At 36.6% G+C, this 23,956-nt stretch overlaps 1 protein-coding gene across 1 annotated transcript; it reads left to right on the plus strand.

Moving 5' to 3' along the window:
• Positions 1–509: 509 nt before the first annotated feature.
• Positions 510–23,335, plus strand: LOC150084589 (uncharacterized). Its single transcript, XM_090376497.1, has 2 exons — positions 510–1,158; positions 20,183–23,335. Exon 2 carries the CDS (start codon positions 20,523–20,525, stop codon positions 21,258–21,260), a length of 738 nt encoding a protein of 245 aa, XP_090232623.1. The 5' UTR covers positions 510–1,158; positions 20,183–20,522; the 3' UTR covers positions 21,261–23,335.
• The last annotated feature ends 621 nt before the right edge of the window (positions 23,336–23,956 follow it).

A 23,956-nucleotide genomic window follows, 5' to 3' on the forward strand; every position in this document is an offset into this window, starting at 1 on the left:
AATCTTTATCAGTTTTGAATAATTCTTATTATTATGCATACAAAGAGCTGAAATAGTAGCATTTAATAAAATAAAATGCTTGAAAGGATATTTTAATTCCTAAAAAGGCTTCCAGATGGCGCTCCTGCTTGATTAATTAGAGTGAAATTATTGTAATCGCAATAAAAATTGTATTCTTTTTTTGTATTGCTCATATGTTTCCTGCTTCAAGAAGGGCCTGGCAAATTAATTACGCAATATAAACAAACAATAGTTAATTAAATGAGGACTGGCGTTGTAAAGAATTAAGCTTCTCAATTCTTTCCGCTCGCAGTGGAGAAAAATGTCACGAGATGTTCACAACTGGTTCCCCAACCCCTCCCGTCACCGCTGTCAGAGTGTGGTCAGCTCACGTTTCCCCCTCGCGCAGCGTTCGGACTGTTTTCAGTACACTGGGTGGTGTTGAAGAGCGAGTAATGGAGTGTTGTCTGCTGCCCCTAGGTCGCTAGGCGAGGCGGCGGCGACAGGTAACCTCGAGGACACGGGGCTGCTTTCGGCGATCAGAGAGAGAGAGAAAGAGAGAGAGTCAGCAAAGGCGGCCAGCCGTGCACCCAGAGAGCACTGTTTCCCACTACTCCTCCGACCGGGTCGGGAGGCAGATTTAGGTCCACCCATCTGGTGACGTCGACGGCAGCGATGGTGCCGGTTGGCCTAAGTCCGGGAGGAACCTCTTTAAATTCGGAATTGATGAAGTGCAGGTAGCCAGATTCAGGAGTAGCGGCCGAGCGCGCGACAAGTTGGTTCGGTGTTCCTGTAAAGCCACGGTGTAGTAACTGCTTCCTTTTTTTATTTATTTTTTTTTCTCTCTTCCTCTCTCTTTCCGCACGAAAACACGTGTGCACACACACAGCATCCACAGCAGTCCGTAGCACCTGTTCGCAGCGGCATGTGGGGTGCTGGGTGAGGACAGTTCGGTTCGGAACGAACGAAATTTCTCCGGTGACGGTGGAAGGATTACGATCTGTGACCTCCGGGAACAGCAAATTTTTTGGTTATGGACCTCACCACAACCTGTTCCCTGGCAGCATCTGTTGGCAGTGCTTCCGCAAAACAAAGGTTTTGACCTCCCCCAGACTTCGTGAACGAGAGGATTATCCGGACTTATTTATAGCACTGGCGGTAAGTGAAGCAGTTGAAGTTGTCGGCTTTAATAAATTGGAATTTTTTGCTGCACCAAAATTCGATGTTTTCATTTATGCGCTTTTGATTCAACTGAGACCATTATTAAAGTATTGTTTCTAAAGATTGCTACTTAATCTGTGCACTCAATTTGTAGTTGTTAAGTGTGGCATTGTACCCGAGTACACTTTGGATGCTTTCCTTTCTTAAATTAAGGTTTAAATTATTGAAAAACCGGTGTGCATTTCTTAGATCTAGTCTATTTGCTTCAAGATGAGATTTTGATTCATTTCTTCCTCTTTTTCATTTTTTACATTTATTCTGCATATTGTTTATAGAACAATTTTACTTTTCTTACAGAATTTCTTACATTTCAAGTAATTTTGTCGACTGGTAGGGCCTACACATAGAGAGATTTAAGCTTCTAGTCGCAACGTCTATTGATATAAAAAATACCATTAAATAAAACGAATTATTATAAGAGTTATTTAGCTTTAGCACTGACCATAATTGAGAAAGTTATATAATTTTATTGTAAGTTATTAAACAATTCTTAATAAATGACATCGCTCGTAATTTAATTTGCTACAACACCTACATTTTAATAATGTTTAAGTTACAAACCTGACTACAAAATCGATGTTTGCTGTATAAATAGAGCATCAAACAGCACATAACGTTCGATGTAATTGACTGCACTGTAAACTCCATTGACTTTATTTATTTGAAAGAACTCCAGTTATCTAATTTTTCTTTCAGATCACAAGTATTGAGACGATTATCAGATTCATTTTATTCTAAAATAAACAAATTAAAACTTTAAAATAAATTTCATTCTTTATACGGAATAGGCGAGAAAAGTTTACATATTCATTGTCACTGACATTGTCATTGAATTAAGGACAACCAGCGTTTATTTTTTTGTTTCTCCTGGCCAAAGGGTTCATAATGGGTTGTGTTTTTTCGTGGTAGCGTACTGGAAAACTAAAATTCTTTATTTCCATCCTCCCACACTAACCAGTTCCAGCATATTTAACTTAAAACACTGAAAATGCGTTTTATCATCGGTAGAATTGCAGCAGCGGGTTCTCCAGAACTTGACTCAATGAACAGTAAGCAAAGGAAACTTTCAAAACAATAGCACTGGAATTTAAAATTTTTACGACTTCCCACACTTGAGAAATATTTCATGTAAATTTAAAAAAACACCTTCTTGCCTTTTCCTTGGCCCAGATATCCTCCAATTCATGGCCCTCCCAAAATACTTCAACTACGTCCCATCCTTGAGCGTTTTTGTCCATTATAGCGCAATGCATCTAATTGTGAATTGTAGTTTCCGAAAACTGGCTGTAAAACCAACTGCGATTTCTGAATTAAGGTATTTTTATTCCTTGAATTTGGATCAAGGAGTAAAAGGCAAATTTAGCGATATTATGGACTGTATATCACGAAGATATTGACTGCAAGAGGTAATATTTTACACAAAAATAAAAATATTCAAAACAATGTTTATTTTACTAAATAAATTAATGAAATACGATAGAGGTTATACAAGAGCATATATTTGTACGCAGAAGGTGCATAAAAAAATGGGGAGACCAGTTCATACCGATTGACTTATTTAGGAAAAGTTTTTTTTTTTTTTTTTTTTTTTAACCTTATTTAAATCGCCGGTGCTGATGGAATTAAAACCGAATCCATAATCCACTATTTGACTATTTAATTCTCATTTTAAATGTATTTTTTAAAATTTTATTTTAAACTTTAACCTTTGTGTCAATCTGGGCATTCTAATGCAACCCAACGAGATTGTCACTTTATCAAGAGATGGCGCCACTGAACCGCGTTGTTGAATTTTATCTGCAGATGGTGCTTAAAGTAAAAGATGGCGTGTTTGAAGATCTAGAGGCCTTAGATGATATGAATCTTTTAAATCATCCGAATCCTTCATCTTTCTATTGAAAGATTTCATGCAGCCGCTTTGGATCGATCTATCAAGCAATTTATAATTGTTTTAATTTGATCTCAAATTTGCAGAATGAAATATGAATTCGATAATCGCACTAAGTACAGGACATACATTCTTGTGAATGGAGGTTTTAGTACCACGCATCGCTCTTTGAAACCTGCAGGTAATATCTACTCTATAAATACATGGTCCCGATCTAGTTGATGAGCGCATAACGAGTGATCAATCCAACTACGACTACAAGGAGTTGCCTATCGGAGGCTGCCACTCCTTGAGTATATACAGGTTAAGGACATAATTCGATGGCTTACCTTGATCCCCTTAAACGAAGAGATTATTTAAAGTTGTTCCCTTAAGACAAAAGTTGATTTTTAATGTTCTCTCTATTTATTTTTCGCATATGCGATGTCCTTTTGGAGCTGTAAAATATTTGCATTTGAAGAATGGAAAAGAAAATCGACACAAACCCAAGATAGATAAGCACGCCAGAAGGATCAGTACTAAACCCGTAATAAATAAATTTCCTGGTTATACTCCGGGATGACCACACAATCAGAGGAGTTTAGAACATCGTGAGAATACGAGAAACAATATCTTATTTAGCAATCATGCGGGTTTGAACTACGGTCACTCAAAGCACGTGTACTTATGTATGGTCGCGCTTGAGCACTCTGTTGCAATTCATTAAAAAAAAGAAAAAGAGGAAACTGGTTGGACGCGTGCGTATTTACAAGACATTCGCAGTTTCTACGTATATTCACATAATTCAGTTTAGATATCCCTTCCAATATTCAAGCATTGCAGCGAATAATTTCACATTTTCGAGAAATTTATGCGTTAAATGGATCATAAAGTAGAAATATTTGTATTTCTTGACGTTTTCTGCGCTCTTATGAGCAGAAATATTCAAGAGTTATTAAAAGCAAATAAAATTAATGGAGCTAAATATTCAAAGCAAAAATATGAGCACAGCTCGAGAATATAGGAGTAAGAAATCGTTGTTGGACAGTTCTAAATACTACCAAACAAGCCACGATACATGAATGATGCTGAAGCTAAGAGAAAACCGTCAATCAGCAAAGATGCACCAGCAAACCAAATTAAAAGAATTGAGCTGCATCCGGTCAGAAATCAAAATCTATTGATAACACCACACTTCATGGAAAAACAAAGAACAGCGACCTACATTTCATACCTTCAGTTAAGAAAATTAATCTGCTATAAAATAAAAGAAAAACTACCTCAAATATTAACCCCAAAGAGAATAAGCATATGCATGAGGATTTTATTCATGTCCCGAAACACGGTACATCATGTCCATGGGGTGACAAAGGCATAAACTAATCAAGCGTGTCCAAAACGAACAAAGAGCCAACTGTCATCTCGCCGAACTAACGTGAATGAATATCACACGTGCTCGGAGAATTCCCTGTGGTCCAAACCAGTCGAGATAACCGCTGGAATTTCTGTTCTAATAACGGAAGACAGATTGTCATCTCAATGAGGTTAAAATCATATTAAGAATATTTTATTGGCGATACACGCACGCATTTCGGATTAAAAATTGAGATAATTAAGCCTTGATGGAGATGCCACAAAAGAGCATCTGGAAACGAATGCTCCATGATCAAAAAAACTGGTAAGTTCAGTTTGTTGTGACAGAGCGCATTATGGGTAGGAGTGTTGATGGTAAAACTAGAAGGCTTTCGGGTCATAGTAAACGAATTAAAAGACTTAAAGAAGAAAACGGATAACATTAATGAGGAAACTAATCTGTAGACCTGTATTTCTAGTGATTAGGTAGTCATAATAAAACCACGGACTACTTTACTACACTGAGCTGTGGAGTATGGTGCGAACAAGCTGCTCTGTTTGGACTTCTTGCTTTCTGAATTTTCCCTTGTAAATATGGATTTTGCCACGTATCTAAACCCATTTTCTGGTACATTTATCAGACTTCATCTGAATCCCAACTTTGTTCGTGCGAATGGACTGCTACCTGTTAATGAAAGGACGAAACCAAAATTTTCTAAATTCGCAGAACTTCATTTGGAAACAAAACACAGTCGTGACTTTTTCTGCATTTAAAAGAATAACAAAATAAAAAAGCGACACGGTGTCTACTTCCAAAGGACCGCCTCGTTAATATCTTCACAATCTCTCACTCAGAAAGCATCTGAGAAAATTATAAGGAAGAGGCGAGCGAATACGTTTAAGTGATTGCCTGTCAGAAATCCAGTAGCTTCGAGTAGTAGTAGTAAATGGCCATTATTCGGAATTGGAGTTCCAAGTCGGTGACTGAGTAGGTAGGGGAGACTGGAAACAAAGGGGAGGTTAAGTGTCACGATCTTCATTATCATCACACTTAGCTGTCAGAGCGCGGTGTCACAGCCGAAACCCCTTTTGAAGGAGGTGTGTAAATGTCTGTGCGAAAAGTGTTCGAATCCAATTGACCACACACGAATTAAATTTATGCAAGCGTATTGTATGTCGGCGTGAAACGCCGACGGTGTTCTCACGAAAAGCCGCACCCGGGTTCCGCCCAAGAAATATTACACTCGAAGCGGATGGTGAAGAAGTAAGTTATTGACAAGAAAGTTAAGTGGAACCCGAAAAAATACTGTGGCGAACCACTTTAAATCCTTTTGTTTATGTAGAAAAGAAAGTAGTCCCTTTCTCGTGTTACGGTCCCTCAGTTGCTTGTGCGGCTTCCAATAAATCAAAGACTCCGGGGACCAATATGTTATTGGCTTAGGTAGGTTAACCGCCCACAGAAACAATAAGCTGAAGGCAGTGATTGCTTACCCGAACGTAATGAATTAGACAAGTAAAGGTTCTCTGTGGGTGTGGAGAAGAGAGATTTATGAGGCCACCTGGAAGCGTGGCGGGAGGCAGTCCCACTGTCTTACCTTATTACAATGGGTCGGAAGAATTGGTCGATGTTAAGGTCAGCGTCGTGTTTTACAGAGCAGACTGCGAAATTGTCTAATGGACGTTTTAGGTTCCTATAAACAACGAGTCCCTGCTTCCAGGTGACACGCGGACTGATTCCCGTGGAGGCCAGACGATGGTGAGATGGTTGCTGTCGATTGTTTGCCTTTTGGTCTTAAAGTCATCACCAGGAAAACCGTAATAGTGATTCGGTATGTTTTATTTTACACTGTTTGAAGTGCCTTGGGGCTTTATGGCTCAGTCGGAGGTCAGATGTCACAGCACATTTCAGAAAGAGTTTCGAGTAAATATCAGACAAGAACTCAAGACATAATTTTGAGCTACACGAAAAACCTGATTTTTCTGAGGAGGGTGGAGGGGTGGATGAAGTGGGAGAGTCAGTTTGGAAACTAAAATAGCTAAGCTCACTCTGTTGTTTCTTGTAAGCGTCATTCTAACCAAAGGACATATGCATAATACAATGCATTTCCAAATATGGATTTCGTTTAATTCGCTGGAATGAGGTTGAATTTGAAGTAGTGGTTCTGCGTTGTTTTTCGGAGTTTCGACAATGTTGGTCTTTCCAGGAAGTGATACTGTATATACTGGAAGATGAAATTCTAGCCTGCTTTGCTTATTAAAACTTCCCATCAAACGTTTAATGAAAAGTAGCAGCAGGCTGTTCCACTGGATCAATATATACATGGATCCTCATTAAGCGTTTTTTTGTTTGTTTGCTTTTTTAATAGTAACTCGTGTTCACGTTGTGCTCTCTAAAAAAAAATCCGGAATAACTCGCAGGGGAAAAACCACAACCTCTACAACCCACACCTTTCCAATCGAGTGATGTATCTTGCCGACTGAGCAAACAAGGAATCCCTGACATTCCTGGTTGCAGATTTTCTGTACTTTATGAAAGGGGGGGGGACATTGTCAGTTCTCTTGTTACTAGATAGCTATCACACTTTTTATACGTTTTTTCACGCATATTACTAACTAGCTTCGTTTTTTTTAAGATTGTAATTGATTGCTAAAGATTTTATTATAAATGGCGTTAAAGGCGATTTTTAAATTTTAATTAATGTAGTTAGGGCCTTCAGTTTCTAAGGTTTAAATCCATTTCTACTTCATGAATCATATATTGATAACCTTAAGATCACTGTTGTGATTTGAAAAATTTTTCTAACATAAGCAGATCTTCCCTATTTTGAAATGCAATCCAATCATGGTTTTAGAATTCGAGCCCCTTTTTTATGCGCAATTTTAACGTTAGATATTCTGTCTTGTTATTTACTTGTGAAAAGTTGTTCATATTTTATTATTTACACCTTTATCACCATGTGACAACTAATATAGGTCGCGTGGACTTACTACGTCATGTACTAGAAAATTTTGGGGACATATATTTGTGATTTAAATTATGGGTTACGTAAATCTCCATTAGCACCCTTTAGAGTATGTAGTGCTTTACGGATATGAGTCATGTTCCACTACGTTTTCATCCTGGCATTGCTTGGATATCTGTGATTAGCGCACGTCGAGGTTGAATACAAGGCGGAGTCTTTGGGAGTATTCGAACAACACTTGTGATCAGTTGACGTTCGTACACGTACTATCTGAATGTGTTAATTTGGAAATAAAGACCGAAAAAAACCGGCTTTATTTCCGAATTAAGTTTTACTTGTGGCAGAGTTAACTGGTCTCGGACGTGGGACCGTCTTGTTTCTTCCCGGATTTGTTTTTGACTTCCAGTATTAGTGCAACCAATTTCAAATTACATTTTTCGTACGTCAAAATTGGGAAGATAATACTTTGTTTTTTGACTGGTATAGTTCTATAAAAGTGCATTTCCAGGTTGAGAACTGTGAAGAAAATCAGGAGTGGTATTCTGCTCTGGTGTTGTAGGATAAATCTTTCCAACAGGATTTAAATAGCAACACTTGCATGCGTACAGAATCCAGGAGTCAAAATTTGGGACATTGGTATTGTATCTTGATTTTCTTAGCCATTTAAAGATGGACTTTGTGGAAAGGTAGATACAATGATACGGTAGTTCAAAGAAATTTCTTCTCGGATGGAATAATAACTCTCCAATCGCTTTAATGATTGTGTATAAAGGTAAGAGGCGAGTTCACTGAAAGATAAATGTGTTCCCGACTTCTTGGAGTTAGCCATTTTGTAGCTGTACAGAAAATTACCTTATATTTTCATTAAAATACTTTTATAGTAATCACATTGTAAATATGAACAGCGTTATATTGGATTTTAAATACTGAGTCACGCCAGGATCAATAACAGTATAATTTTACTTCTAGAGAACAAAATGTTTCCAGTTTGAACGGTGTATTGAAGGCAGGTGAATCGTGCTATTACTTGACGATCTTAAATTTCAAATGATGATGTGATTTATTGCTTGCTTCATTAAGAAAGGGGTGCTCTTACTTTCCCTGAGTTCTCCCATTGCCCGACACATTTTGGCAATTAGCTAGGAAGACCACCTCCTTCCCAATCTCTGAAAACGTTCTGCTAACTGTAGTACATGTAAAATTTCCCTCTGTGGAAATGGGTAGTTTAGCCATTCATTATCTGCAATTTAAGGTGTGCGCTATGAGACAGCCTTATGATTTGATTTCGGTAGTTTAAAACATATCTTTCGAAGTTAAGTATGGTTAAAGAGAAGGCCTTTTTTGATATGGGTTTTATATGATATTTAAGTGGAGGTAGACTAATCGATTATGATATTTGCATATTAGGCACCATGTTTAACGAAATTTTATTAACACTGAACACGTTAGGAATCTTATGGAGGAATCTACCATGGAGTAATTCATTCTTTAACTTTGTTTTGAAAACTAAATTAAAGAATGAATGCAACAGCAGGTAGTGACGTCACAAATTCAAACTCATAGATCTACTCTGCAGTAAAGATTAAATCTCTTAAAAGGGAAAGAGTTGTCATATAATGTCTGTGCCACAAGTGACGGGATGCCACGCGAAAGTTCCTGTCACAGGTGAAGCACAATGGAGAAGGTATGCCTTAAGGGAATGTCCAGCCAACTCAACTGCAGAAACGTGAAGCAAGAATTTTTATTTTTTAAATAAATATGGTATAACAACAACAAATTACTCCACTCAGAGAACAAATACTTAGAATCATTTAATTTAAAATAAAGATTTTTAATCTACTTTCACAAATTAGATTTTTCTTTGGATGAAAGAGTTCACATTGTGGAAATACAAGAAAATAAATTTCTTAGAAGTTGGTCAGAGAGATCTTCAGGCAAACTAAATATTATAAAGAGAGCTTGATGATAATTTGAACTCACCCGGGAGGGAGAGTTGGAAACATCTTCACTCCTTCCTGGATTACATCAATAGTGTACGTTTGTCCGCTAAATTTAAAAGAGAAAAAAGAGGTGAACCACTAGCTCTTGCTCTTGGATGGATTGATCACTATGCTGCCAGATTCTTTTGGAAGTTAACCCCGTAAAAGCTGAAGAGCACATGGAGAACTGCCTTAACCTCCCTTCAAACCACTCTCATCATGCGAGTGCCATAAAGTCTCACATGGGAAGGGTGCTTATTATGCAGCACCCTTAATCGAGAACTTTTGAACTTAAAAAACTGCCGCTATGCCTCTGAACAGTGGTTACCCACTCCATCTGGTTTTCGGTGATCAATTCCATTTTGCAAGAAACCAAAACTCTATGGTTTGTTCAAACGCAGACTCCTCTGAAAAACGTAATCAGCAGAAGTTGAATATTAAATGTTTTTTAAGCCATTTTATCCACCCAAGCCAAATTCGGCTCCTTCCGCAAGATCCATTGCTCACCAGACACGCAGTGTAATGTCAAAAACTGCAACAGCAGTATCTCGCCAGAGTTGAACCGACTTTTAATTTCATCCAAGTTCTATAGCCGAACTTCTGTTGTAGAAGTGATAAAGTTAATATTTTAATATTACAAAATGTCAACAATATTATTTTATAGTATTCTAATATTTCAGCAGCATAATTTCAATTAGGTTTCAGCAACTTTATTTCAATTCGTTTAATAGAAAATGAATTATACATTTTTCATCTTTTTCGTTTCAATATAGTATTATGTGAAAATTTAATTAACTCTTGCGGTATCCTATATGTGTTACTCAGATATTTATGGAGTTCTTTTATTGAAATTTAGTTTTTGCTGATTTTTTAAGAAATTTTTTGAGCAAATGGGAAGGAATTTGGGGAAGAGTTTAAATATTTTTAATACCTTCCCTCCTCCTTTTTGTTCTGTTTCTTCTACACTATTTTTTACATTATTTTAAAATGTAATTTCAGTTTTATTTTCTAATTTCCTCCTCATCTTCATATTAGCCTTGTAAATTTTAATTTTTGCTTATTATCCTCCTTATCCAACCTGTTTTATATTTTAATGCACCTTTGAATTTTTATCCAAAGAAGAACCAGAGTTGTGTGAACATTAAGCGCTTTTATATGCTTTTTTCCAATAGTTTAATGTTCAAGGAAGCATTCTCTTGAGTCACAATAACTCCATTTTATAATTTATAAAGTTTATGGGTAAGATGCTTATGTGATACTTTCATGCGTTTGACGTGAAGATTATGCTTAATTTTTAGGAGCTCGATTCGCTGAACCATACGAATATTTATCTCGTTTCTTCCCCTCCCTTATGTCCGAGATTTCACTACCTGTTGTAGCGCTCCTTTGGAATCCAGATTTTCAAACTATTTGGTTTACGTATGTACAGATCGACAGGTGGTTCGCTACATCACCAGGTTTTGAATACTGTATGAAATTCTGATATACTGTAATTAAGTTCGCAAATGAGAATTTACAAAGGAGACTCAGATAGATGAATGTTTCAGTTTAAAAAAGCATTACTTATTAAAATTAATCGTTGTAAAATTTTGTGAGACTTCAGGCAAGGTCTTATTTAGGTTTATGTAGCAGGTTCTTGTGCAATCCCTTGTTATATTCCTTAATAGACAGCTGGTCTTCGGCTAGCTAGACATTTCATGTAAGAAGTTTAAACTCGGCATAGGTACTGCATAGTTTATAATGAGGGCTGCATATTAGAGGCGCAATCAAAAAGTACCCGGATAGCATTAAAATGTTGTCATTTACTGAGTATTCCATGATGTTCTGCCCCCCTTACCCTAAGTAGTCTATTGGCAATTACTTATTCTTTCGACGTGGATACATTTCAGAGTCCTTATGATCTCCCTAAGTAAGGTGTGTGGTTTTTCCTGACTCTTTTGATCAAATGTCAGGAAATCTCGGCGCTCTGAGTGCAAAAGATTAGTTTGGAAACAAGAGGAAACCACAGAAAAAAATTATCTCAAGAATAGACAAGGACCATGTTATTCTTCGCTGCAAGTCCTGTAATTACTCTAAGCATAACTGTTGGTTGTAACATCCTCGTGGGTAGAAAAGTTGATTTAATCACCCTCCTCACCACACATGGTGGAAAAGACCTGAGTTCGAATCACGTCAATGACGCGAGGAATTTTTGAGCTTTTTTTTCACAACGTGGCCGAGTTAGTCGGTCTCAGTATATCCTATATCCTGAGTAATCTTCAGGTATGTTCTAACCTTGAAGGTCGTAGATTTATTGGTTGTGGGCATCTTCACATACCTACAATCAATAAATCTACGCTTGTCGAGATCTTGGCGTGTTTTTATACTTTCTGCACCTATTTGGGAATTTTATGAACTACCTGTTGTGTTTATTTTTTTATTTATTTATTGTACTCATCTTGAAGTGTGCAACTTCGCTCCGATAATGCAGTATATGTTAACGGGGAAACTTAAAAAAAAGTAATCATATTTGAATAAGACGTACATAGCAGAGTGGAACATAGACAATAATGTGGTGTGAAAGCAAGTTCGATGACAAGTTAATTAGATGGTGAGTGTCAAACACGTATCAAGTTGTTATTCCTGGGAAGGCATCCAGTCCCTGGAATAACATTTCTGAAAAGTGGCGGTTCTGTAGGCCTTACTGGCAACACAGTTACTCATTATCTATGCAGATTCGGTTCACTGCATCATGGCCATTGGATATGCAGTTTTGGAAGAGTTTTCTGTTTTATATTTGACTAATACTATAAGAAAAAACACGCTTATGCCACTTAATGAAGTTAATATAGTTTTTTAGCATGCTTATATTATTATATTGCAACTCCAAGCTTTCTAACAAACACAATCTAAATATTAATGTTTTGCCACGTTTCTCTGTAAATCCATATTTTGTTCTGCTTTAAAAAAAATTCCATTGGAGTACTATAATGTACTCTAATGGTATTTGTTTTTGATGTCCTATAAGATGTTCAATGGCCCACGATTGCTTTGAAATGCTTCACTCGTGGTTGTTTGACTAGTTGAAGATTAGGACCTTGGTTGTAGACTTACAATTATTTTAAAGTAGGACAGAAGACTTCTTACTAGTTGAAAGCAAGAAACCGCCATGTTTGGAAGCTGAATGGTAATGAAATAGAGAAATGATCAAGAAAAGTGTTTGATACGCGCTGTTCTACAGTCTTACTGTCTAATAATCTTCAAATTAAAAATATATTTCTTTGGCATTCATATGATATATGATAGGCATTCATATGATAACTACCACACGAATTTTATCAAACCTTAAAAAAGCTTAAAATAGCATTAACTAGAATTAAATATCATTTCATTAAACTTAAAACTATATTCACAAAAATGAAACTCATTTCGCACGTTAACCGATCTCTGGCAGGTTTCTTAAGGCTACATAGAATTTGAGATTCTCTGATGTGTGTTCCTTGTAGGGAGAAGAAGGAGAAGATATAATCATGGCTACTTTATGACCAGAATTGATTGCTGTAAAGGAAAATTAAAAACTGCACCTTCGATACCAACCTTGTCAAGGGCATATTGCTTGTGAATCACTGGGAAACTCACCACTGAGAGACTTTGATTTTCGCTAATGATAAATCATTTCAGGAAGAAAAAAAATTGTATTCTTGTACGAATTGCCTTTGCTTATCTGGCTTCACACGTAATTCCTGAAATTGATACAGAGGAATAACGATGGTTTATTGATTTGTGAGCCTTCTCGGCTAGCAGAGTGAATACTCCACGCCAAGAGAAAATAATAACTTTGGTTCGAAAACAGTTTGCACAGAATTAATTTATGGACTTTCACATCGTGACAGAGTCAAGTCTCAATAGAAATTTTTCTTGGTCCCTCTCCTGGCAACGGATTTTTCATTTCGAAAATAAGTTGGCCACAGAATACACGCAATTTACAGACAGTGCATTGGCGCTTCTGGTCTTAGTACCCATTCTAAACAGCTCCTAATTTATTCATGATGTCAGTTTAACTGCTAATTTAAGGAGTGAGCTGAAACTACAAAATGATTTTAGTATTTAACTGTCCTTGTTATATTTGCTCTTTCTTGAATTTTTGAGTCATCCAGATATTTGGATCCGTCCTGTGGTCACTGTCCTTTGCTTATATTTCCTTTATTTGACACTGTATATATTTTATCTTCTCTTATTTCCTGACGGTTCTTTTGCATCCTCATCAAAAATCACTAGAATCTTACATTTACTAGAATCATACTGTTCGTCTAATTCTTGCATCAATAATTAAGTTAAATCCTTTCCCTACCATTCCGAAAGTATTCCAGTGAATAACTCCCCTGATTTTAAAACAGAATGATATTAGAAAAATTCTGAACAATCTTGATGCTAATAAACCTGCGATCCTTTTGGTATTTCTCCAGGTTCTTAAAACCTGTGTTTCAGAGTTAGCCACTGTTTTATATGATATTTTACACTTTCTTATTGTACTGGTGGTTTTCGTCTGCAAAAACTTGCTCATATCCAGCCAATTCCTAAAAAGGGTGATCAAGTCTCCCTCTTTGAATTACTGCCACATTACAGCGCTTTCCAAAATAATTCTAAGCAAGCTTCTAGAATGCCTACCTTCTGATCTTTGAATTTTAGTAACCAGTTCTCCATATGCGTTCGGTGCATGTATAGATTGCTCTCTGTCTGTTTCTCATTAATCTAAAGGAGAAAAGAGGGATGAAGAACAGAACTTTGAAGAACTACTGCTGGAGTTCTTCAAAGTTCTGTTCTTCATCCCTCTTTTCTCCTTTAGATTAATGACCTGTTCACTAAGTGGAAATCCTAACCATAGTTTTGCTGACTGTAATACATAGCGTTCCATAAAGAGCCTCGATGCTCTCGAATACCCACAACCACTTGCTCCTTGGAAACAGCGGTGAGGGAAAGTATGTTTAATTAAATTAATTCTAAAACTGAGTCCTGTGTTATTTCTCTCAAAGACGTTATGCGTGTCTTCAGGGCCAAAACAACTAAGGTTATGAGACATTAGTATATCGTGTCTATAATTTTATGTATTCTTTTATCTCTCTGCTCGACGAGAGACCTGACTTTCCAGAAGGAAAAACTATCCAACCTCCTCCCGAGACAGGCTAATTTAACCATATTGTTAAAAAAAAAAAGGTCCATCGAAATTCCTCGCGTTATTGACAGGATTCGAAATTAGGCCTTTTTCCAGCTGTTGTGGGAAGACGGTGATTATAACCACTGTGCAACTCGCAAGAGCATTTCTCGCGAAAATGAATCTGTTGCTCTCATGCACATCTTTGATAAGACTCAGATGTCTAGAGAAGATCACTACACCATCTTTCAGTTTATCTTCCATAAGCATACTCGTATCACAATTATCGGCGTTTCTGATATTTTCTAAATTGCTCTATTGACTCTATAAAATCCACCATACCATAGAATGATATTCTCACAACTAGGGGGGGGGAACGGGACGTATATCCCTAAACCTCTCTCAAATTCATATAGTCATGCAAAAGAGGGAACAAGTTAATTAATGAGACGTCTCTTACAAACTCTATCCACTGTCTAGCACACAGACGTTCAGCTTCTGCTACTTTCGTTTTCTACAGCTATTTGAATGGACAGTATTCTTCTTAATTGCCATCTGTAATTATACCTCTTCCTGTAAACTCGAAACCCATCGAACTAATTTATTAATTTCTTTTCAACTGTTCTTCTATTATGTATTTTCTGAAAATTACCATCTACAAAAGTCTAGTCCAAAATCAACAAGCTTTCTCAACTCTCAGTCGATATATGGTAGTACAGTCCTATTAGTTCCAACTCCTGTGTTTAAATCCACCTTAAAAAAATTGGTATCTATTTTTAAATTCCTCTAGATTCAGGCTTTGCCACCTTAATATTAATAAATTTAATAATAATAATAAACTAAGAGCCAGAATTACCTGGTGGACAGTGGCGACCGCTGTCTATTACATATGGAGATCAACCTATTCGATATTAACGCGGTAGCACAGTTGGTATTATCACCACACCCGGTGGAAAGCACCTGAGTTCAAATCCCATCAACGAGGCGAGTAATTTTTATGGGCCTTTTCACACTAGCTGAGTTAGTCTCAGGCAAGGGCAGCATGGTTTTTTTGTCCCAAAGTGGCAAATCGACCACAGACAGAACACACAATTTACAAACATAATATATACGGTTCAATGTAGACCAAGCGGCTGATGTTCCTACAGCCCTGTAACAACAAATAACTCCTATTCGATAGCAATGTTCCTCAAAGGGGAATACTCTTTGTAGTGGGACTGACCAATTTTATAACACGCAGTTTATTTCTGGATCATTGTAGACGCAGCCTCGCACTGGAAACCCTCAGAATATCATGATTGAACTTTAATCTAGATATTTTTATTTGGAAACGTTTTTTGCATTGTTTTGATAGTCCAAATCGCATAGATTTTAAGAAATTGGTAATGCCATATTAAAATTGAGTATTTGATGCAACTCATCAAATGCTAATGATGTGAAGTTAACTATCAATGCTTCAAAAAATCTACTCCGTATTTTTTAGTTTCAGGTTTGACTATTACTTTTTATAATAAGCTTTTACCTTTGAACCATTTTTTTTTTTTGAAGATTTAAGAGAATTTCTTTTATGACTGAATTCGTTTGTTAAAATGAATATTTGGGTGCTGGAATGAGTTGACCAGGTAAATATTGGGCAATTCCATCCAGTGAGCAAAGATGTATTAATTACCAATCTTTATTGCATAATGAATATCTAGATAGGTATACAAAATGTCGCAGCTAGAGGCTAGTAATTAAATTATTTGTTCAAACGACACCATGGAAATTGAACCACAGCCAGTAATATGAAAGCTCAACACAATAATGCGTTAAGTTATATGTTATATTGGTTTTTGATGACATTAGTTTCTATGAACTGCATTTTTGGAGTAGGGGGATTAATGAAAGTGTCCTTAATAAAGTTTGACCATACTTTATTATTTCAACAGTAAAATCAGATGAAGATAAGGCCGTTTACACTTTATTTGACTACAAAACGTCTAATTATAATACAGTTGGCTAATAAAAACAAATCCTTTCAAATGGACAGTCAGAATTGGCTAAGGACCATAAAACTAGCTTCCATCTGAGCTCTGTTAGTCGAAGTAGGCTCTGGAACATCGAGTCCTCACATTCCAAAATTCTTGTAGCAGCTTCTAGAAATTGTGTATTTTGTTAGCCTGGAAACGATGAATTTCCCCTTTCCATTTAACTTTCAATTCACAGTTTTCATCTGAGCATCGTTCTTCAGGCATTTAAGATTTCCGGTTATTCATTAGCTTGTGGGAGTCTATGGGCCATTTTCTCTTATCTGAAAAATAAGAAAAGAAAAACAATTAAATATATGAGAGTATGTTTTGTAATATTAATAATTTAATAAATAATTATATCGTGTGGGCATTTCTCTACAGTTTGGTTTCCCGATCCTAAAGATGTTTATTTCAGGTTGGTCTTAACAAAGCAATTAGTGTCAGAGAGAAAAATTAAACATCTTTAATTGCGTGTGAATTTTAAAGCAGTGAGTGTCAGAAAATGTGATAAAACTAATAATGTAAATAATTAAATTTATAATTATGTATTAAGCTTTAAGTCTGTAGGAATCTACAACCCATTTGTATTGTTTGTAGGCGATCTGGAACTACCGTGACACAGCGTGACACATTTCCGACAGCGCAGGAAATGTCACATAACATTTCAAGTATTCACAGCCTTAGATTATCCTAGACAACAGTCTATCTGTCTACAACAAAGCCCATGACCCTAAGAGAGAACACGAAAAGAGAATTTAGGCGTTATTGCTGTTCAAGTCTTGTATTGGCGTAACTACAATTCGTTATGCAGATGTTTGGTGTTCATCCCTTTGGGCGTTCATGGTTCTATGCACTGCTTCTTGTTATTCACAGGTTATTGTATTGATTCTCCGCCCGTTCTCCTTAATGGTCTTTATACTTCCGAAGTATAATGCCTCTTATGTCAGGTACCCCAAAAGACATGTATGATCACCTTCGCTGGAGCCAAATATTTAGATGTAGTCCACTTTACGATATACTCCCTTGATACTTCAAGAACTGATTAATTTTACTGTAGATAATTATTTAATTGAATGTTATTCATGTTATAATTACCCGAGCAAGATATGCGTGGAACTTTCTTCAGCAATCGGTGGTTCGCAAGGATGAGTTAAATAGGTAGTTTATTTCAGATAAAGGATGATATTTTCGGCTCGAACACTAAATCTTGACTGTCCAGAGACACCACTAACAGCATCTAATCATTCGTGTTCTGTTTCTCTAATTATACTTTTAACCGTCATTAAATCTTACGAAGTTCAAAAATAACTAACGCATAAAACATCCCTAGAAATTTATCTTACACTTTGGAAATAATTAGTGACCAAAATGCAAGATTAATTATTTCATTTTTTCGTTTCTGTAAGTGAAAATAACACCGAAGCCCCTCATTACTTGGCATTCGGTTTGTTAGCTTGTCAGCGGTTACAGATACGTCTACTTGAGGAAATTGTATATCTTAGCCCTAATTAGGGTGTGCTGTTATTATTCTATCTCCGGTGCATATTTTACCCATTAAACACTGTTGGAAATATGCTAATAAAAGAATTCACTAGTCTGGCTAGTGTTAAGAGCTTCCGGACATCCAGAGTCTCCGTTGAATGTAGGTCCATGCAGCTCCACTATGGCCGTGTACTTGAGAAGGCTGCTAGCTGATGATCTCATTTCTATTCACGCGCGCATACATGTTTACTGATGCATCCTTTTTTACTTTTCTTCTAATCATTAGTGAAAGGCTTAAATGAAGAGAGTAAGATGGGGCAGAACTAGGTCAGAGTGGTGTGCAATCATTGATGGCGTTGAGTTTTCCTGCAGATGAGAGGGAAACTATGTAAATCTAATGTTATGCGTGTAATATTAGTACTGGTAGAATCCGATTAAATAGCATATACTTCTGTAACGACAATGATTATTTCTTTAGAACATTTACCATCAAAATTATCATGATTTTCAAGGTATGACCTTGAAAGGTATTCAAGGTGTCATACCTGAAAATCATGATAATTATTAGTCATACCTTTTTTCAAGGTATGATTTTTTTTCAAAGGATAAAATATCCTAAATAAAATAAAATATCCTTTTACTTTGAAGTAGAGAACGATTTTCAAACCAACTTCTGGGTTGAAAAATCCTTACTTAATTCAGCCTTATAGTATCACATTTCAGATTACTTCAACTGATATAAAACATTTCTTGGTGTATATGGAATTTTAAAAGTTAATAAAGAATACGGTTATCAAGAGCCTCAGTACAAGTTGTTAACTATTAAAGATTTATAAATTTACTTAACATTTTAATCCACTAGATGCATGTCCAACAGTGAATGGACAAATTCCTTTTTTTTTTTTTTTTTTAAATCGGCAACAGTAGGGCTCTTAATAGTCCTATGCTTTATTGTTAAGTCATAGATTAAAAGTTGTTTATAGGGCTGGTTTTTAAGTAACTCTCACTTGGAAAAGAGTAAAATGCATAAATAGATGTTCACATAAAACATCTTTAATATAGATGGACAAAAACTACTGAACCTTTATAGAATAATTTAAATTTTTGAAACTTAAAGTAGACTTTGATTGTATAATTATGTTACAGTTCTGGAAATTAGGCTTTTCTTCTACCTTCCTTGAAATTATACTTCTCCCAAAAACGGCTTTTGATGGGCTTCGTCATTAGCAAAACTGGATTAATAATTAATAATTTTTATAAATAAAAAAAGGTGGCAGAAATCAGGTGAATGCATGTGCTTAAACGGAAAATATTCACTAGTGTTAATATTTGGAAAAATTATCTTTTTACTGGCCCTGGAAATAATTTCTTCATTTGCAAACACATGAACTCCATGAAGGACAAATGTTAATAGATCTTAAACAGAACTTCATGCTACTCGATATGAAAAAAAACATACTCGAAAAAGAAGCAGAAAATAGGAAAGTGTCACTGTAAGGTTTTAGTTAGTAAAAGTTCGAAAAAACACGCAGTGAAAACAAACACCAAAATCAGTCTTGGTTGTCCTTTTCTGTGTCTATGATATAAGGGGCTGCCATTACATGACCAAGTTTTACTCTCAATATACTTGGCGGGTCGTAGATTTTATAACTAATATAAACTGAGTAAGGGGATGCCTTAATTAAGGTCTTAAGTGTTTAGCAAGCCTAGTTAAGAACCGGAACAAAGGCATCTGAGAATTAAGATCAGGCCATTTGCTAGCATGACCTGTCAGATCATTCAGGTATATTTTGTGTCACTCACAGCCTAGGACTTCCGTATTAGCATTTTTTCCCCCTTCCTCTTTCTGGTGGTACTTTGGTGCGGAGAAATAAATAACGTCTGACAGCAACCTGTGTGATGTGTTACAAGCTTTATCACGAGCTAATTAAGTCCCACCAGGTACAGTTAGTGGGCCATTTTTTGCTACGTTTAGTTATAAAGAATGTGGTCTCGCCACACTGTCTCTCTCCCTAGGATATATGGGGTTTTATTGTAGGTAGGAAAGAGTGATGACCACCCCTTGCAGTCATTAACCTCATCCTTTTCACGAGGCACATGCCATCACCTTCCTGCTGTTACACTGTACATTCCACTTGACTGATATTAATGTTTTTCTTTCTCTCTCTCTCTTGCAGGCTGTGGGTGCTGAGGTGGCAGGTCAACAGCCGGGACGGAACAAGACCGTAGCTGCAGGGGACTTCACCCAGATTTGCTGTCAACCTAGAGCTCTAGGCGCCACCCTACTTGAGGTGTTAAAACACCTCAATTGATTCATATCGGGAGCTTTGATCTGCTTCTAAAACGTTGCAGGAGTAGTTTTTATAGCGATTAGCAGGTCACACATACACACACGCATACATTTTCTATTTAGAAAAAAACTGAGTCAAAGTTGTATAATGATAAACAAAGAATCTCAAGGGGCAGTGCAAGTGAAACGTCTTTAAACAGCGGGAAGTTTTTCTTTTCGGTGGCATCATGGAAATTGACAGCGCAACGCTCAACGCCCTCCTAGGTTTGGATCACTGTAATGCCCTGCCGACCATTACAGAAGCTGTGTACAGTCCGGTTGACTCTTCGTCGTTGGATTCAGTTTTCGGTTGCTCTGCATCCCAACCGACCACTTCTAGTAATGTTGAAAAATTGGATTCAGTAACGCCTGGAAACAGTGGCGAAGTGAATACTGGGGACAGTTCCGAAAGTGAAGGCAAAAAAGATTCGCCTTTAGAATATAACCTTCGACCACGCTCCATTCAGAACAGAGTCGAAACCGAGAGGAGACGGTACACCAAGCGCGAACCGAAACCCAAGCAGAAACCTCCGCCACTAAGCAAATACAGACGGAAGACAGCCAATGCACGGGAGAGGGGTCGAATGCAGGAAATCAACCACGCTTTCGAACAGCTGCGTCGCGTAGTGCCTAATTTTCCAGACAAAACCGGCAACGACAACACAAAACTCACCAAGATCACCACGCTACGGCTTGCAGTGAACTACATCGCAGCACTTACGCAAATACTGCGACAAGCAGACGACGATGACTTCGAAGAAGGCATTGAGCGCGGATCGGAAGTGGACTCAATTCATTCTTTGGAATCGCTGGAGTCCAGCCTGGAGCTGGGCGACGATTCTTGCGGTTTGATGGAGGAAGGCTTCGAATTAATCTTGGAATCTGATGGCGAGAGCATGCAGCTGAGTGACGAACCGACGGTATAAGGTACATTCCAAAACGGTGACTTCGTCTCAACTAAGAACTCATTCTTGATTCCTCTGCGATATGTTTGTTCTCGAAGACATTTAATAAGTGAAATACAGTTCCATTTGTCTCCTGAAAAAATGTGTCTACACCCGGTCGAATCTTTGTATAAATATTGTATAGACTTCTCAACACCTGTATTTTGTATTTCGCTGGTGCTGCACAGAAACGATTGCTGAACTGAGTCAAGTTTATTTTTTAAGAAGTGCTCAGAATAGAAAAAACCTACATCTGACCAGTTGTGAATGATTTTTTTTAATACGCAAAATATTTCACCCGCCCCCAAAGACTTAATTCCAGTAAGCATATTTTCAAATACTGTATTACGTTTAAAACAAACTGGTGCTGAATCGTACCACCAGGGAGCGTGATGCAAGACTCTGTGCATATGCGTGTTGGATAATATCACCAAATTAGGAATTATTTTTATATTTTATAAATCCTGTCTTTGTATGTAAGTTGCTCTTGAATTGATGAAAATTGTTTAGGAGTCTACAAGCTCATGTTTTCATATGAATTTGATGTCTGTTTTTAAATAGTCCATCCCGGTATTTTGCAGAAACATCTCAAAGATGGTGTTAATTATTTTTATAAACATACAACTGACGGTGACTTTTGAAATGCAAGTGAGTTTTATAATTAAATGTATTTCACGTTCAAGTATATGATGATTCTGTACAATTTTAGCCTTGTATTTCTGGTATTTAGAATGTCATTAGATATCAGTGAATACGATTACTGTGGAATGTTTATTATACACAGATAATCGATAACCAAATATGTGGTATAATAGCTCAATGAAAATGTTTTCCCACTACGGAAGTAAACTATTTACAGAATTTTATGGGTTTTTTTGTTTGTTTCAGATTTATGAAAGTGATGTAAATAATTCACGTCAGATACTGACTGTGTATGTTACAAGATATGGAGTTCTATATACTGTTTTACACTGTTGTTTCGATATATTTTTAGAAAATTACAATGCCCACGCATTGAGATTAAGAAGCGACTAATTGTCAAGCTCATAAGTTGAAGAAATGTACGCTTGTTTCAATCAAAATTTTATATAGTCATGAGGAGGTAATTTACGAGCATCCGTCCATCACGTAGCTTAAAAAGTAAAAGAAAATAAAAAAACAAAGCCAGCCAAAATGGTGCCCGTTTAACGGTGTACAGAGTTGTTGAAATCTTTGCGATTGCATTGGTGTTCAACCGTTTCAGGATCGCTATAGTTTGTTGTAAAGTAGACACGGTAGCTGCTAAAGTGAGAATGTAATGCAAATAGATGTCAACTGGGTAGAGTTGTAAAGAGAATTGCGCATGAGCAGAAAATTATGCAGATCATGCGCAAACCTGCCCGGTGAACTATTGTTTCGAATAACAGACCGTATAGTTAGAGACTAAAAGGTTTGAAGTGAAATTATATAAGGTGTTTTTGGATGGACATCCTCGGCATTTCTAACTTATGCCAAACTGCTGTTTATCTTTCCTGAAATGGCTGAAGGAAGTGCAAGCTTAGCTTGGAAAAAAAAAACAAAAAAAACCAAGGAACATGGTCGAATAAGTCATACTGCTCATTGATTTAATCGTTCCATTTTTGTATCATAATATTTTAATATAGTACGGAAGCAACCTTCTGTTTTATTTAAGCATTAAGCTTTTGTGTTATAATTAGGAAATATCAAGCAATAAGCAAAACTCATTTCTTCGCACTGAATGTTGTGTAATGAACGTGACCCGAAACATTTTTCAACATTGAGAATACCATTTGTTATCAACATTCCCCTCCCCCCCCCTTTTTTTTTATCAGCGCTTTCTTTTAACCAATTGCTGGTTTTTAGCCTAAAAAGCGCATTTGGGTCAGTAATTTTGTGCCAATCCAAAGCTGTGTCAAATAACTTTTTCCAATATCATAGTTCCTCCGCCAAAACCAGAATATAAAGCACTTTTTTTGTTTGTTAGATCCTATGTATTAAATTTTATCATTCATGTGAACACTTGGCGCCATCTTGTGGATGGCTATTTGTAAGGATGATCATTCTGGCAATAAATTGTATAAGATAATATCTTGTTTTTTGAGCCTTTTCTATTAAACCACACAAACACACAGTGATGAAAGTAAGACAAATGTCATATTTATCTTGTTTTTCTCAGCCTAAGCTTAATTCTGTGAAGGGAATATATGAAAGAAAGGACTAATCTACCGTCCGTCATAATCCAGGTAGATTTAAAGGGATTTAAAGTAACAATAGCAGATTGAATAAGAAAAGAATGGTTGTAGAACTGAGATGATAAAAGAAACATTTTGTTTCTGGCAGCTGTAGACATCAGAGGTGGTGAAGGAACATGATTACGATAAAATGGTAAAATAATGTCTGGGAGATAGATGTAAATTCCCATTACCCATACACAGAATAAAATAAATAAAATAAAATCCATATTGCATGGAATGCACTGCAGCAGAAATCCCAAAGCAGTTCATTTGTAACTTTCAAGCCATTAACTTCTAGGATTAGGAAGGTAAGTTGGAAAATAAACTACTGCCATTTAACTGGCACTTCCTCTTTATGGTCTACTCACCTGTCAAAAACAATTCTGGAACCTCATTTTTATTTTCCTTTACAGGATGACTTCAATGACCATAAATTTGAAAGTT

The sequence above is a fragment of the Mastigoproctus giganteus genome, chromosome 6, assembly GCF_048544385.1.
Source record: "Mastigoproctus giganteus isolate SK-2022 chromosome 6, ASM4854438v1, whole genome shotgun sequence".
Lineage (NCBI taxonomy): Eukaryota > Metazoa > Arthropoda > Arachnida > Uropygi > Thelyphonidae > Mastigoproctus > Mastigoproctus giganteus.

What these genes read in the sequence shown, in the direction of transcription:
- LOC150084589 (XM_090376497.1), top strand. Translation starts at nt 20,523, where the DNA reads ATGGAAATTGACAGCGCAACGCTCAACGCCCTCCTAGGTTTGGATCAC.